General features: G+C 43.5%; 1 protein-coding gene across 1 annotated transcript in view; it reads left to right on the forward strand.

Annotated features, from left to right (window-relative positions):
* Window positions 1-18,131, forward strand: part of MSH4 (mutS homolog 4) — a 1,592,310-nt gene that overhangs the window by 783,998 nt on the left and 790,181 nt on the right. The window contains exon 14 of the mRNA XM_086925563.1: window positions 4,606-4,709. Within this exon, the coding sequence (XP_086781689.1) occupies window positions 4,606-4,709 (104 nt within the window). The remainder of the gene's footprint in view (window positions 1-4,605; window positions 4,710-18,131) is intronic.

An 18,131-nucleotide genomic window follows, 5' to 3' on the forward strand; every position in this document is an offset into this window, starting at 1 on the left:
GAAATGCCCTCAATTGCTCTTCTAGCATAGACTGCCTGTTAGACATGGCATTCTTTTTTTTAACAAATCTTTTTTTTTTTTTTTTTTTAATTAAAAATTATACAACACAACCAATACACAAATTAAATAAAGCAGTCTTTAAAGTATGCAAAAATCATTGAATAAGAGAATGGTAAAAAACACATCATAACAATGGAGCTCATCATAACAGGGGACATGTCATGGTCTCATGTAATAACGAAAGTCCGGTGATCAAGTAATTACAATGATTCCTTATCGACAACAAATGGAGAAGCATCACCAAAGGGGATATATAGCCAACCTCTACTTTCATTCAGACCTGGCATTCTTGTTGTGGTTCCCATGACTTTTTGCTTTCAGACCTCCTTTTTTGCTGACTTTGGTATTCCTGGCTTAAGGACTCTGGGAACTTTACCTCTGCTAACCGGTGCTAAAGTGCATAAGCTTTCTGCTAGAAACATAGTAACATTGGCTTATCCATAATTGAAATATTTAATGTAACTATAAGTCCCTAGTAAAGTTGACTACATGTTCCCAAGGCCTTTAAATTAAATACTGCTAGTGGGCTTGCAGCACTAATTGAGCCATCCACTTAAAACGTTTTTCCAACATGTCTCAGGCCTGCCATTAAAGAGCCTCTGTGTGCAGTTTTAAACTGTCATGTCAACCTGGCAAGTTAACCCTTTTGCCAAGCCAAAATCTTCCTTTATAATGCATATAAGTCACCCCTAAGGTAGGCCTTGGCAGCCCAATGGCAGGGTGCAGTGTATTTAAAAAGTAGGAAATTTACCTTTAAGTTTTACTTATCCTGGTAGTGAAAAAGTCTTACATTTGTTTTTCACTTCTGCAAGGCCTGGATTACCATATTACATTTTATAAATGCAATTTCCAATCGAGAAGAGTTTGGACCCCCAAGTTTGGTGTCTTTGGAATCAGAATTTAAAATCACAATTCATGGTGAAATTGATTTTTAGATCGTAATTCTGAAAAGGCTACATTATAAAGTTGGCATTTTCTTACTTTTGCCATTTGGTGCCCTAAGCCTGTCTCTGAATACACATCTGGGGTGGGTGGCAGCTGGGCTGTGTGCATTAACTCTAAACAACTACACAAAGGGAGCTTAGGTGTGACTTGATGGGCCATCCACATCCTGATGGGCAAATCCTGGGCACAATGGGATGGACGAGCTGGACACAGCCTCACACATACACCAGAATAGGCTGTGTCCTGCCCCCACAGAACAAGCTCATCCCCCCTGTAATGAGGCTGGAGGCAGGGCAAGAAGGGCAGGGACTCTGTGCACTTTAAAGTCATCTTTTCGAAGTCTCCCCCACTTCAAAGGCCCAACTGGGTATAGGTACTGGACCTCAAACACCACCACTTCAATATACTTCTGGACCTGTGGATACTCTGCCAGGAAGAAGGACTGCTGTGCTGCTGAAAGGACTGCCACTGTGCTGGACGGTTACTCTTATGGACTCCTGATCTGCTGTGCAGACTTGCTGCCCTCCTTGCCTCTGTGAGACGGACTGGCCCCACATCACTTGAACCCATGCCCTGGAGTGTGGCACCAAGGGCATTCTGGTTTGCCTCCTGACTGGTCTAAATTCCAACTCATCTGCCTCAGCGCAGGAACTTTGCTATCTGTGAGTCCAGCCTGCCAAGTTGTGCCAATCCAGTTCTGGACCGTTGGAAGTGAGTTTAAAGTTCTGCTCCAGCAGAATCCATGCAGCACAGCTGAGGCATGCGAGGATTGGTGGATTGATGACAGCACTCCACAGCTCGTCTTTGACGATGACACAACCAAGGTACTTTGCAGCGGGTCAAGGCTGGTCCCTGTATCTGACCTATGGTCCATTGTGGTTGGCCTGAACTTTTCGATTTGACCCAGTCTAGTGCCACCAGGTTGCCCCGGTTGGCACTATATGCTCCATTTTTCTTACCAAGTGTGGTAGCTTTTTGTGTGGTATTTTCACTGTTTTATTGTTTGAAGTGTTGTACAGATACTTTACATATTGCCTCTTAACTTAAGCCTAACTGCTCTGAGGCATGCTAACAGTGGGCGAGCACAGGCTAATTTAGAGTGTGTTTGTGACTTACCCTTACTAAAATGGTGGTTCCTGCTTAACAGGGTACATACCTCTGCCAACCAGAAACACAATCTCTAACACTGCCTATTTTCTGCCCCCTCTATATGTTTAGTTCCTGCAACTATATTATTTGGTAAAATACAACTTATTCTTGCCACTGGTTCCTGATCACTTAACATAACTTGTTGGATTCCCTGTAGTTTTTTGGTTTTTATAAAAGACCCTAACCATGAATCAATATTTTCCATTTCCAAAATTAGACCAGCCAGTCACTTGACAAACTTGTCCCATGCAAAACTTATAGTTACCCTACGACTTATAGTTACCCTTTGGTGCAGTGGTATTCCATGGAGCTTTCTGTGTATTGAAAAGACGACCATATTTCTCTTGTTGCACTCTTTTTTCTTTTCCAGGCCTACACACCTAACCATTTTAACCTCTGTTTTAGTCACTTCATTTATCATCAGCATGACTGCCGACCAGTGTGGTACCTGAAAAAGACAGGTTGAATATGCACTGTCTTTAGGCCTGTTAGAGGTAGCAAGTACACCTTGTAGTAAAACCTTGGCAATAACCGTCAGGCTCTTCTGCTGCTGAGATTATGTCATTTGGGCCAGCAAGCACTTATTTAAAATTACCTGGCAATCGCTCAGTCTGTCTTCCTGTAGGCCTTCTACAATTTTTTCTAGGGAACCCTACAGTGAGTTATCATGTCTCTACAAAACAGCAATAGCACTTGCTGAAAACCTTTTGACATGTAGGGTCTTCCTATCCATCTCTGTTGCAGATGTTGAGGAGGAAACAATAGTGTCTCTGCTGATGACACTGCCACAGAATCCGGTTGTGGATCTTACATCAGAAACAATGGATGTTGCACAGGCAAGGTGAGAAGGAACAGCTGTGACAATACGAGTTATTAAGTAAAGTTGCATACTTAGCTCCATAAAATCTGGGATCAAATGTATCAAGGTCCTGTTAGAACGTTGATAGTGCAGTTTCTAAAAGATGTTCAAACTGGAAGAGAAAGCTTTGCTGCACTTACGGAAGTCCAAGACATTGATGACATCAACAGGAGAGTCTCAAGAAGGTGGTGATGGTTAGTGTTAGAGAATACCTTCAAACACTAAAGGACCTGGCTGAAGTTGATGAAAAAAAGCTTTCTGACATGCAGGTTGACTGAGTATACAATATTGCATTCCTTGCTTCAGAATGTCAAAGGGCCGAATCAGAATGTTGAATTTGAGATGTCTACCTTAGGACGAGTGACTTTTGTAAAAAGCCACTTAGCCATCAAGTACTCTAAATTTGGTGTCCCTGCAATACATAATGTCTTAAATGTCTTTAGCCATGCGGATTACAGATCGCACGGTATGACAGGCTTCAGAATGGTGCCACTATATTGAATGTTTTCCCAACAAGATTCCTTCAAGGTTGATGTTTTGGATCTCTTTAATATCAAGAGATGTGTCAACCGCGAGCCACCCTTTACCTGTTCTTAATGGCTTAATCCTCTATGTTTATTTGGAACAACATATTTTAACGTATTAGGATCTGCTTCTATGGGAGTCCAATAAGTTATTAGGCCCAGCAGAGGTAGACTGAGCCCCCTTTTCCACTTTCTGACCCTTCTGACACTGATCAGTATGGCTTTTCTTCTAGGCTCTGAAGCCTAATTCTTTCGCCTTCACAGTCACCTTAGAAGAGGTCCGGAATTTCTTTTACTCTTTAAGATGGTGAGAAACAGGCAGACAGATAATGTAGATCTCTGACAGCCGCCTTTGTTAACCCCCTGAAGATTACATCAAGAAAAGTGAAGACATTTCATGACACAATAGAAAAACATTTTCAATCAAAATATGATTTGAAAACAAAGAAAAACATAAAGAATATCAAAGGTGGTCAATAAATCAACTTTTGGATAGGACTAGTATCAGTTTTCGAGCTTTTAAACTCTGCAGTCAATCTAACTACGTTGCCCAATTTTCTTTAATTGTTCCTTTAGCCGGCCATTGTTCTAGGGATTAGCCCATTTCCCCTGAATTTGTATGTGGCTGAAGACAAATAATAAATAGCCAATCTAGCCTGTACATAGGATTGCGAAGTCACTCTTTATTGTCCAGTTCAACTTTTCTACAGAAAAGGTTTTACATATTGATGCATATTTTTTGAACTGCTGCACATTTTTAGAACTGCTCTCGGATCCTGCTCATCGTTAGCAATATTCAGTGCTTATAATGTTAATGAAGATTGCACTCAAAGAAAAGTAAGATTAAATATATTTAACGTTTCCTTTCACATGTTAATGCTAGTAGTATATCTACAAATGTAATGTGTTTAAAGCCTTTCAACATTTAGTGAAACTATTCAGAATACAGTGCTTGTCAAACATATTTTATGGTCCTGCTCTTCGAGTTTGGAGTTGCATAGATTTATAAATGCAAAAAAGTTATGTTTTTGTTATGTAAACTGAATACACGCCTTTTTATTTTGACAGATTACTAAAATGAAAAATGCATACAGCTTTACCTCAGCAGACCTAATCAAAATGAATGAAAGGTGCCAGGAATCCCTGAGAGAAATTTATCACATGTCGTATTTGTAAGATGTTTTTTAATGCTATTGTAATGATGAGGTTTTAGTGCCAATATTGATGCATTCTGTATTTAACATTACAAACATGATGTCTTCAAACACGCGTATGAGACATTTACACTATAGCTCTGACATTGTATGTATCTCACAGGGGGCCCGATTCACAGAACTAATTTAAGATAAAATCCTAAAATTACTACCACTTTGGTATTCACAGAAGGCACTTACTCATTTTGGTATTCACAGAAGGCACTTACTCATTTCGGTATTCACAGAAGTTAGGAGTCCTAATTTTAGGACTCCTAAATGACTTCTGTGAATACCGAAAGTCTTAAAGTTAGGATTTTTCTCAGGTAGGAGTAGTAAAGTTAGGACTCCTAACTTTAGGACTACTAAGGTAAGGAGTCCTAAAGTCTGTACATGGGGGTAGGATTCCAAAGTGTTTGACACCAAACACGACATGTTTACATGCAGCCATTCCAAAGTTAGCATTTACCGCGAGGTTATAATGCACTTAAGAGTATATGGTCTGGCTGCATCAAAGAACAGCATCAGAGAATAGATTCCGAAAGCTGCATGGCACCCTTTCACACAAAACCAAGCGCTCTGCCTTCAGGATTGATAAGGCCTGCCATAGGAGTGACTTATTGGTTTATATGTGTCAGTGATTAAAGGTAGATATAGGTAACCTATATCTTAGTAAGGGGTGCATGCACCACCTTACCCAGGCTGCAGTAGCTGACCTGTGGTGCCATTTTGAAAGGCTTCCCAGGGGTGGTATATTCCAGGCTTCAGCCCTTGGTAGGCCTCTGGGGTACCTGTGCCCTTAGTATTTAAGGGACTATATACTAGGGTCCACAAGGGTAACCCAGTACCCAATCTGGAGTGTACCTAAAGTACATGCAATCAATTTAGAGAGGAAGCACCTAGGCTGAGGTCCTGAATCGCTGGTCCCCAGCCAGATTAAAGTAAAAAAACTGTGAAACACCAGCAAAAAGTGGGGGTAACCATAGTAAGCAGATCCTACTCTCCTACAGAGGAGAAGGCAATATTGTCTCCGTGCCAAGCAGGCTTCCGCTTCAAAATTAGTACGTGTGACCAGGCTTTTAGATTCACCATGTTAGCATGGAAATATATACTACTGGAAAAAAAACTCTACATATCATTTGTCGACCAAAGAGCTGCGTTCGACTAAGTACCACGCGAAGTGCTGTGGAAAATAATGTTTGACCTAGGAATCCCCATAGATCTGGTGACTCTAATAGCCCGACTTCATGATAACAACTATGCCCAGGTCATATGGGGAACTAGTGGTGAATTAACTGACAAAATATCCATACAGCGTGGGGTGCGCCAGGTGTGCATGTTCGCTCCTAAACTATTTTCTCTGTTTTTTAACGATGTGGCTAGTAGTTTATTGGAATGTAGAAATGACTCTCCCGTCATGAATGGCACGAAGGTCCTGATCCTGCTCTTTGCAGATAATTCTTTACTCATTTCAACAACCCCAATGGGTTTGCAAACGCTAGTGGATACATTTTTAGACTTCTGTTGGAGCAGGATTCTGGAACTAAACGTTGCCAAAACCAAATTCATGGTGTTCGGGATAGCTACGGGTAAATCAAGAGAGGTCAAGATTGCTTTTGACGCATTGGAGCCGGTGAAATTTTTTGACTATCTGGGGAGAAGACTAAGCGACTCACTTGGCTGGTGGCAACAACTGGTAAAGAGGCATCGTACCCTATGTCATAGGTCAAAATCAATATTGAGATACCACAGGCAGTCTTACAGCCGATCGTTGACTCTAGCATTTGAGGTGTATTGAGCAAAAGCCCAGAGTGGAGCTCTGTATGTTACAGAGATATGGGGGTACATTAACCCAAATAAACTGACAATATCTGAAAACATCTTTGCTAGATCCCTTATCTCAGTACCTATCACCACCCTTCTAATCCCATTGTTTTTTGATATAGGGATAAAAAGAACTGGTGACATGGCTTCATTGAAACCCTTAACAAACTGACTGTGTTTGTGGAGAACACCACAGCTTTCTGATTACTGTAATTCCCTGAGGGAGGTTTTGACGATCAGTGGCGCCAAAGTCTACCCCGGTTTAAACATGTTGCATGTTAGTATAAAACACTTGGTATGTCGGAAACATGGGAACACCCAAAGAGGGCAACCAGAGGTGATCTATTAAAGCTCAAGACTAGGTATTGGGTGGCTGTGGAAGAGCGATATGTCATTAGATCAGCAAATGGGTCATTAACTTCACAATTTGTATGTGCCAAGCCACACCCTAGTTTTGTACCCTTTCTGGATCAAATTACACCACCTATTGCCAAAAGCCTATACGTTAGATTTAGGTATGGCAACCTCTTATTATGGTTTCCTGGTAATCAGGCAGTTGGCCTATCGCTAGAACTATGCCCTGCCTGTGCTAGAACATAAGAGACGGAAGAACATATACTCTTCTTTTGCACTAAATATCAAACAATCCACAGGAGGTGAATACGACTGATCTGCTTAAACATTGGAGCTAGCAATACCAGGCTGCCTACAGAAACCTGAAAGCTGATACTACAGGACTAATAGTTTTTGCAGTTAGTCAGTTTTTCTTCTCCTTTTGCATCGATCGACAGAATCTTTTATCCTAGTTGGTGCGGATTTGTATTACTAGAATGAATTCTTGTGATTATGAAATGTTGGTTATCAGAGCAAATGAACTGGGTATTGCACATAAGATTCCATTCCAAGCTTCCCAAATGGTGTGTTTCCTAATTGCATGACAGTCAACAGCATGGTTGCTAGTTCTAATAGATTTAAAGTTTTACTCTGCTCTTGTATAATACATTTTAGATTCTCCCAAGAATTTGATCTCGTTTTAATTGTTCTTAATCGTAAAATCATGGATTTTTTTGTATACTTTGATGGTTTTAAGTAAACAACTGAATATAGTTAGTCTTGATGAACTGCTATCAAGTGCTATGATGAATTTGCTTCTCCCCACAAAATGGTGACATTGGTATATACCTGATTGGCATATTTAGTTTTCTTATAAGTCCCTTGTAAAGTGGTATACCGTATATACTGAGGACCTGCAATTTAAATGCTATTAGTGGGCCTGCAGCCCTGACTGTGCCACCCACACAAGTAGCCTTCCAAACCTGTCTCAGGCCTGCCATTGCAAGGCCATTGTGGGCAGTTTATTGACACTTGGACTTGGCATTTAAAACCACCTGCCAAGCCTTAAATTCTCCTTCTACTACACATTGGCCACCCCTAAGGTAGGCCCTAGGGCAGGGTGCTGTGTAAATAAAAGATAGGCAATAAACCACTTTCATCAGCTCTTTAAACAATCATTTTATTTCCAACTCGATATATACTTTCTTTCTTTAATCAATGAAGATATATCCATAATCCATTCTAAATTGCTCCATATGTTACACAACAATGAAATTGGCTGAAAAGCATTACTAACTGGGATAAGGAACTTTTATTTTTGTTTATATAGTGCGCACATACAGCGGGGAATGGTACGCCTGACCTGACCATTTTCGTATCACTGTTAGGCACTGTCAGACGCAGTGTAACGGATGGAGCAGCACCACAACTAAATGTGAAAAAATTGAACAATATAGAACAATTGATTAAAACAAAGTGTGCACGGAGATGTATTATTGTTTATAAATAAAAGTTAGGCCTATACTTTTAAGTTTTACATGTCCTGGTTGTGACACACAGCTAAATAAAGTTTTCACTACTGTGAGGCATACGCCTTTCATAGGCTAGCTTTGGGAATTCCTTAAAAAAAATGTAAACTGTAATTCCTGATTATGAATGAGTCGCTAAATCAAGTTTCATATCTTTGCAATGGTAGTGATGAATCCTCTTAAGTGGTAAAGTTTGATTTAACATTACTATTTTAGAAATGCCAGTTTAAGACAGTGGTCATTTCTCTGCATTTAACTTTTCCAATACACGTCTGGGCTGGGTGACAGCTACACTTCGTGCATTACCTCTAGACAGCCACAAACACAGAAGTATAAGTGTGACAGTAGGCTCATCTGCATTCATCTGGATTCTGAAAGCCTTCCTGGGTAGGAAAGGGGAGAGGGAGCCCTCACTCCATCTGAATAGGCTCTGTCCTGTCCCCACACTAAGGAATGATTAGCCCCCACAGATAGCTTGGCAGACAGGGCTGGGATGAAAAGGTACTTGTGCACTTCAAGGAACTGCTATGAAATCACCTCACTTCAAAGGCACATTTGGGTATAAGTGCTGGGGCTCTGACCCTCCCAAATCAGTATAATATTGGACCTGGGAAGAACTCTGCTGGAGTAAAGACTGCTGTGTTGTAAGGATTGCCACGTTGCCTTGACTGACTGTTCTGAGGAACTGTTCATCTGCTTTGCTGAGCTGACCTGCTGCCTTCTGATCTCTGCCCTGCTGAGGACAAGGACTGGACCCATCTCACTTGAACCCAGAGTGACTCAAAGAGCTTGCTGGCTTGCCTTCTGTTCCTTGAAGTCTCAGGGAGACAAAATACCTCAATCAATTCTGCTGGTGCTGCTAAACTCTGCCATCTTTGGGTCTTACCCTTGCCTGATGTGCCCCCTCCAGTCATGGGCCTCAGAAGTGGGTTCTGCAGCTGTTTTGCTACAAAACCAACTCATTGTCAACTTTGCGCCCAGTTGAACTGATGCATCACCCTTCAATGCTGATGCAGAGGCTGTTTGATGACATTGGTTTTACAGCCTGTGTGACCCTACGATGACACTCTGCTTGGCTCAACAACGACGCTTTGCCTGCATTTCACCGGAGCTCAACGATTATGCTGTGACCCGACTACGTGGAAAAGATTGACGAATAGTGCCCTCAGTGTAAACGCTTTGTTCCATCTAGGGTACTGTTTCAGGGGGACCTACGTGCGTCTCGTAGCCGGCCTGCCCTCGAACGTGGTTGGCCTGAACTTTGGATTTACCCATGTCCCTTATGACCTTACGTAACCTTTCTGCGCTATTGACGTCAAAGCACTGTTTTTGTCTTTATAAATTCATGTCCTGACTTCTCCTTATTGGATTTTTGTTGTTGTGGTCTTGTTTTACTCAGATAAATATTCTCTATTATTCTAAACATGTGTGAAGTCTTTTTGTAGTGTATTCATTGTGCAATTGTGTGGGCATTTTGCACAAAAATTCTTTACACATTGCCTCCTAAGTTAAGCCTGCCTGCACTGTGCCAAGCTACCAGAGGGCTTGCACAGGTTAACTTAGTGTGTATCTAGCTTACCGTGGCTAGGATTGTGGTCCCTACTTGGACAGGGTGCAAACCTCTGCCAACTAGAGACCCAATTTTAACAGATACTGAGATGCATCAACAGACGAGTTCACTAGTTTTTTGCATTACCAAAGGTCAATGAAGGAAGAGCAAATGGTGGCATGAGATTTGTATGTCTTTGCCCACTTCATTCGTGTAGAAGGTGTCATTGACTGCACCCACCTGTCACTTCAGACACCTCACCAGTGAGCAATGTCTTACTTCAATAGACACTGCTAGTAGTCCATCAGCATAAAAACTGTCTGCAATGCCAGGGACTTCTTCAGCCATTTATAGTTTGCCTTTAATGGAAGCACAAACAATGGTTGCATCTTCCATCAGTCCCCTCTTACAAATCGCTTGGTTGCTGTGGATTTCGGTCATTGGTAAGTAAAAACAACACTGTGCATCTAGGGGTGGCATCTCAAACATACTCATTAATAACTACAACATCAGACACAAACATTACCCTGACGCTCCCTTTTAAGAAAGACAACATGTTTTTGTTGCAGGTGATGTTGAATATGCTCTTTCTGCCCATTTCCTCCTACCCTACAGATGTACATCCCCACTTCTTTAACCCCTTCCATGCTCATGACAAGGTCAACTCGTCATGGGCTTTACCTGCGCTGTGCGTTTGACGAGTTGACCTTGTCATGAACAATGGGATTCATGATGGATCAGCACCGGAGGGGAAAACCCCCTAGCACCCACGGTGTTAACATAGGTTCAATAGGGCATTCATACGTACATGAGCCATTATTGAGTGCTCTTTTGGGATCTTTAAGTTGTGATTCTGATATCGGGACAATACAGGTGAAGGGTGGGTGCTGGTTTTCTCCCCTGGTCTTGTGTGCAAGATTGTTGTAGCCTGTTGTGTGTTGCACAACATTGCCATACAATGGGGCGTACATGTATGCCTTGACCCTCATCAAACCCACATCCAGGTACTCTGGTGGGGTACAGAATTGAAGTCAAGGTATACTGGTACGGGATCAACTAGTTAGCTTTAGCTCGTAGTTTAGTTCTTAAATTTCTGTTGTTGGACAGTGTGTTGTCAAAGATGAATGGTTTACTGACACTCTATCCATATACACTATTCTTAGACAACTCTGTTTAAATTCTATAATGTCATCCACAAACATTCTAGGCTCTAGTTAAAAAATGGTGACTTCATTTTCTCTAACAACCAAACACTTTTCCTTTGCAACACTTAAGTATAAACTTTCACATAGTGCACTCGTACTTTAGAACATACATACTAAAAAAACTTTACATTTGATATAAATTATATACACCAACAATCTATGTTTCAATTTTTGGAATCCTCTAAAAAAGTTTGTGTTTCTCTACAGGCTGGTGTCCCCCTCATGCACGTGGAGGTTTCTCCTTCACATGCAAAGAGTCGGGATGGAGATCTCAACCTACTACAACAAACAGTACATTACATACAGGAAGAGGAATTCTGACATTTTGTTGGCCTTCTTATCTATCTTTTCTTCTCCATCCTTCTGCTCCTTCATTTATAGAAAAACCCAACATGGCTGAGGGACAGAGTGAGATTATCCCCTCATTTGCTGGGGAAGTATTAGAGATTATATTTTGAGAGATGCTCCAGTGGTATCCTCAACTTTATGGGTGTCCAGGTACCCAGCTTAGCAATGCAGCACCAGCCCAAATTTAGAGGTACACCAGCATGTGTTGCTGTGCCGTGGTGGGAAGGTATGCCGGAAGCGTAAGAGGGCCTTCGTTGTTGGGCCTATGTTAGGCCCCAAAATCTTTTGTGTGTGTCGCATTTTCTTTTTTGGAACACCCACATGGCACCACTGTACAGGAGGGTTCTGGGAGGAGCAGTGAAAATCCTTCAGGCTCATCTGGAATAGCTTGAGCAGCAGATAGGCAGTAAGTGTATTATTTGTATAATCACTTAAGAGCTCATGTGTTTTGAGAGTGGTGTCCAGTCGTGTGCAGTCTGAGATTTGTTCTAACTTCCATGTTGTACTTAATCTACATTATCCAGTATTAGGGGTGTCTTTCATAGATTCACATGCCTGAATCATTCCCCGTCGTCGAGACGGGAGCCTCCGGTACATAGAAAAGTAATGTCCTTTAGACATACATAGAGAAAATAGGCCTAAGGGCCTCACCTTAGTAGCCTATCCTTGTCCTTATGTAAAAAGGACCAAACTCTTAGAGCCAGCCAATCAGCTATGACCTCCCTCTAGAACCTTCCTGGCAGGAGCCTCAGTCCCTCAGATTTTCTACCGCACGTTGTGCTAGGGAGTCTCCAGCCTGAGTTCTCCTCAGGATCTCTTCAAAACCAACTTCTTCACTTTAAAAAGTGGTTTCTTCATTCTACATCTCGTCAAGGATTACTTCAGTCCACTTTGCTCTGCAGTAAGTGATTTATTTCTACTGCATTCTGCAATGTCTGAGTCCCAGAAGAAAGCCCTTTTCAGGGCCTGCTCTTCATGTGGGAAGAAAAGGCTACATGTGGAGGATAAGCATGCCCTGTGCTTATATTGCCTTTATCCAGACCACATCCCTAAAGACTGCAAAATATGTAGGTCTTTCCCCAACAAGACCTTGAGGGACAGAGAAGGTCGCCTGCTCATCTGGCTTGACAGGCTCAAGGAGAGAGACAATGTGGAATCTTCAGAGGGTAGCGTTTCAAAGACCTCAGAAGTCTCTCTAAAGAGGCCAAGGGTAACTTCCCCTGGCCCCTCAGACACTCCTCCTAGGAAGGCACAAAAGAAGCCTTCAGAGGCAAGATCTACGACATCTTCAGTGTCTGCCAAAGATACCCAGACTTTTAAGAAGCCTGCACAGTCATCTAGCAGGCATGCGACGGCTTCCTCGCAAAGAATTACCACAGCGACGACGACTGTGTCGACGACGATGGCGTCGTCGGTTTCCCCATCGACGACGACAACTCCTTCATCGTCGTCAGCAGGTAAACCTATTCCATCTATTATCCTGCTGAAATCGTCGTCGACGTCGAAAACCTCGTTGACGACGAAGATCACACCGTCGACGACGGCGTCGTCGATGAAGAGCCCACCGCCGACGATCACGTTGGCGACTAAGGCGTCGACGAGGGCATCGACGATGAAGGCGCCGACGACGAAAGCGTCGACGACGAAGACGCCGACGACGAAAACTTCGACGACGAGCTCGCCGTCGACGAGAAATGACACGCCCACAAGCGCATCGTCGACGAGCGCACCAACGTCGAGGACATCGTCGACGAACAAAATGCCGTCTACGGAGGCACCGTCGACGAAGACTTTCCCGTCAACGAGGACACCGTCGACGGATGATTCGTCGTCGACGTTGGCCATTTCTGACCCGTGGAAGAAATCCAAGCTGGTAGAAATGTCGTCTCTAACACTGCCACCGTCGACGACACCAGCAACGACGGCAGGGGCTCCTGCAACAAGTTCTGCGTCTGGCAAGATTGCCAAGCAGCAAATTACACCGGAAACAACATCTCCGAGTAAAGTGCAAACTCATTTGCCTTCAGAAATTTTCCAGAGTGAAGAATCTGAAGAAAAGGAACTCCTGAATCCAGCTACTTCCATTTCGGACCTTCATGTCAAATGCCAGAGCACAGACGAGGAACAGGAGGACATGACTTACCATGAACACTCTGTCCAAGCTCATGTTCGCACGGAGGTCACCCCGATGGTATGCCTGCCGGCTTCTATTGTTAATGACCTGAAATACCTTATCCAGGATTACAAACAACGTTTCCCGGAAACACCGGCAACGGAAACTGGGGGCCAGACGCCTGCTATAAATAATCCAGCGGCAGCCCCAAAACAGACTCGGCCTCTCCCACAAGTCCGCCATGAGAGAGTCCAACCTCAGGTGGTAGTGTCATCAGATGAGGACGATGATGAGGAACTGGAAGAAGGAGAAGTCCAGGAAATCCAGTCGGACCATAAAGAGGAGGAAGAGTATGTAGCGTCTTCCCCAGCTTCACCCCAGCCGCGCCAGGCAGATTCGCCACCTGTGGATATTGGCGGTTTCCATTTTGATATTTGATATTTTGTGGGTATTTGTAAAGCGCAAGCGTTCGCTCCCAGGGGAGCATCATGGCGCTGGGCGAGTTGCGGAGGAATAACTGAGGAAAAAGTGGTGAATGAAAGATAGAGCTAAATAAAATATTGGAAAGGGCGGCAAAGCGATTCCATATGGTTATGGAATCGACTGAAACTGAGTGCTTCTTACACGATTTCAAGGAGCAGACACAGAAAACAACGAAGTCTATTCCGATAATAGAATTTCTCTGGGACCAAGGCAAGAAACTAATGCTGATGCCAGCTTCTGTACCTGCGGTTGTTCCGCGCCTGGACAAAAAGTACAAAGTCCCACTTACAGCGGCAGCTTGCCTCAATGGACACCCAAAACCGGATTCGGTTGTTACACAGGTGGCCCAAAAGAACTCCCGCAACCCTTCCTCTCCTCTGTCGGCCCCTCCGGACAAGGAGGGCAGGAAGTTGAACACCATTGGGAAACGATTTACGACAACGTCGGCCATGACCATCAAAGTGGCCAACTCCATAGCTCTGTTGGGGCGTTATAATCGCCAACTCTGGGAAGATATAGTCCCCTATTTAGCGGAACTACCTGACACAGTTCAGGGGGAAGTCAAGGCGCTGCTTACGGAGGGTGAAATAATTGACTGTGCCATTGATGCAGCCATGACTGGCTTTTGCCAACTAGCTGGAGCAGCAGTCCTGCGCCGTCAAGGATGGCTTAAAGCAACGTTGTTCAGACAAGAAGTGCAGACGAAAGTGCTGGACATGCCCTTCGACGGCCAGCACCTTTTTGGTGACAGGATTGATGAGGCGCTCCAAACGATAATGAAGGGCACTGATACGGCCAGGGCACTGGGTACCTTGCAGGCACGGAACCAGTCCTTTCGAGGCAACAGATCTAGAGGACAGTCCTCTTACAGAGGTTCCTATCAGAATAGGTGCTCGTATTCCTACCAAAATAAATCTCAATTCCAGCAGAAGCAACAACAGAGTCGTCAGTCTTCTTATGGAAGGTCAAGCTTCAGGGGCAAAAATCAGAAGAGGGGCACCAGCGGCCGCCAGTGACCAATTACTCCAGCCAGTCCAGCCACTATATCCCTCATTACAAATTGGAGGAAAATTGACCCATTTCCTAAACAATTGGCATCTCATCACCACAGACCGGTGGGTACTTCAATTAATACGATTCGGCCATTCCCGAGAATTCACCACCATCCCTCCTACAACACCTCCCCGCAGACTGCCACACAAACATCTACGCCTGCTTCTCCAGGAAGTATCTGTGATGCTGAAGAAGGGAGCAATCGAACGAGTTCCATCATCTCTAAGAGGGAAAGGCTTCTATTCCCGCTTCTTTCTTGTACGCAAGAAGGTGAAAAAATGGAGGCCCATTCTGGACCTCCGGGCGCTCAACTCTTTCCTAAGAAGCCAATCGTTCAGAATGGTGACGATCCAAGAAATACTAGGCATGCTGGAAAAAGGAGATTTCATGACATCTTTGGATCTCCAAGATGCCTACTACCACATACCAATCCTCAAGTGTCACAGAAAATTCCTGAGATTCGAGGTCGCAGGACAACATTACCAATTCAAGGTCCTGCCGTTTGGCCTCAAGTCCGCTCCGCGGATTTTCACAAAGTGTCTTGCACCGGTGGCAGCTTTCCTGCGTCAAATGGGTCACCAAGTCTTCCCCTACCTCGACGACTGGCTGGTAAAGGCACCCTCAGCTGCGGGCGTGACCGAATCCTCCAACGCCTGCACCAATCTTTTTCAACGGCTAGGATTAACTCTCAATCTCGAGAAATCCTGCACGATCCCTACAAGAAACATTCCTCGGGGCAACCTTGAACACGGAGTGCGCAAAGGCATTCCCTTCGAGGGAAAGGACAAACAAGATAATATCTCTAGCCACGGCTGTGGCGTCAAGAAAGTCCCTAAAAGTTCGAACCTACAAGTCACTCCTAGGCATGATGTCTTCTTGCATACTCCTCATCCCTCACTGCAGACTCAGGATGCGCCCATTGCAAGAAGCCCTCACGAACCAATGGACACAGAGTACAGGTTCTTTCGAGGACATTGTAAAGATTACACCAAAAATATCCAAGAGTCTGGACTGGTGGAAGAGTCGCAAGAATCTATCTATCGGACTGCCGTTTCTACTTCCAGCAGCACCTCTGGTGATCACCACGGATGCCTCCCTGGAAGGCTGGAGAGCTGTCCTTCAGGACCTTCGAATAAGCGGCAAATGGACCACTCAGGAGAAACAACTCCATATAAATCTTTTGGAACTGAGAGCTGTGTAATCCTAAGTTCATACCGAAAGTGCCTTCAGACTTTCATCTCAATGAACCGATGGTTCTACGTTCTTTCTTTGCAAACCCTTCCACCGCAGCAGAAAGAACGCTGCATTCTTTGGACCTCAAACGGTGCCTAAAGTTCTACATAGACAAAACTAAGACTTTCAGAAAATCATCACAACTATTTGTGGCCTACAGCAGACCAAGGATGGGTATGCCTCTCACGAAACAAAGCATCTCAAGGTGGATCTCCTCAGCGATAGCATTCTGCCAGGACAAGGCCGGACGGCCTTTGAGTGCTCATGTTGCAGCGCATTCCACCAGGGCGATGTCCTCATCAGCAGCACTGTTCGCTGGAGTGCCGATCTTGGACATCTTGGACATATGCAGAGCGGCGACCTGGAAGTCACCGCACACTTTCTCCAGGCACTACTGCCTGGATATTGAACTTCAGAAGGATGCAGCAGTGGGCCAGGCGGTGCTTCGCCATCTATTCCAGTGAGGTGAGCCTTCCAACATCCCGCCATCCTGGTATGCACATTGTTTTGTCTTTATGGTATTTTGCAATGTTGTATGATAATATGTGTATTATCTAACATGACTGTAAAGCAACATTGCATCAGAAATGTGCATAATGTATTGCTGACTACTCTGATTCAGGCATGTGAATCTATGAAAGACACCCCTAATACTGGATAAGAAACGTGTTACTTACCTGTAACAGCAGTTATCCAGTATTGGTGTCTTTCATAGATTCACATGCAACCCTTCCGCCTCCCCTGGAAGGACTCACATCTCTCTATAACTATATTACGCCTACCTAGCTGGGTGCGTACGAAAATCTGAGGGACTGAGGCTCCTGCCAAGAAGGTTCTAGAGAGAAGTCATAGCTGATTGGCTGGCTCTAAGAGTTTGGTCCTTTTTACATAAGGACAAGGATAGGCTACTAAGGTGAGGCCCTTAGGCCTATTTTCTCTATGTATGTCTATAGGACATTACTTTTCTATGTACCGGAGGCTCCCGTCTCGACGACCGGGAATGATTCAGGCATGTGAATCTATGAAAGACACCAATACTGGATAACTGCTGTTACAGGTAAGTAACGCGTTTCTTATTTCTGTTATGAATGGAATGAAAGTTTGCATGTGCTCATAATCTTATTGTGAAATAATGGAAATGCTTTTCGCATTCTATATTTTGTGGCAACATAACATTTAAAACACAACCTAAATGAATAGATATGTAACATTTCCCTTCTGTCAAAGTGTATCTGAGTGACGCTGACATTGTGTACCTTTACCTTACTTTTGACCCATCATATTATTTAAATAAACATATAAATATGTACACAATTAAGTATACAATTCTGTTACATTTTGACATGAAAAGCTAACACTAATATGGAATCCTTATGAGACCTTTTATTGCTTCATTTCAATACACTCAGATCTAAGGTAGTCAATGTGTTGATGATGTTGGAAAACATTTTAAGAATGTAATCACTTGATTATGCAAAAAACAACCCTCTTAGCACACACCTTTCACCTCCCGTGAATGCCTGATTCAAAAGATTTTTGGCCTATTACGATACTTACAATTTGAATGTTTAAAATAAAATGAATAAATTAAGATTGGCCTTCTAAAATGTAGGTACATATTACACAGTGTAATTCCTTGTATTTAGGGATACAATAATTATTTTAAATGAAGGTGAAATGATAGGCAGTACGGACCATGTAAATTCAAAAAGTCATTTTTTTGCCATCCTT

This window comes from Lissotriton vulgaris, chromosome 1_1 (genome assembly GCF_964263255.1).
Source record: "Lissotriton vulgaris chromosome 1_1, aLisVul1.2, whole genome shotgun sequence".
Classification (NCBI taxonomy): Eukaryota; Metazoa; Chordata; class Amphibia; order Caudata; family Salamandridae; genus Lissotriton; species Lissotriton vulgaris.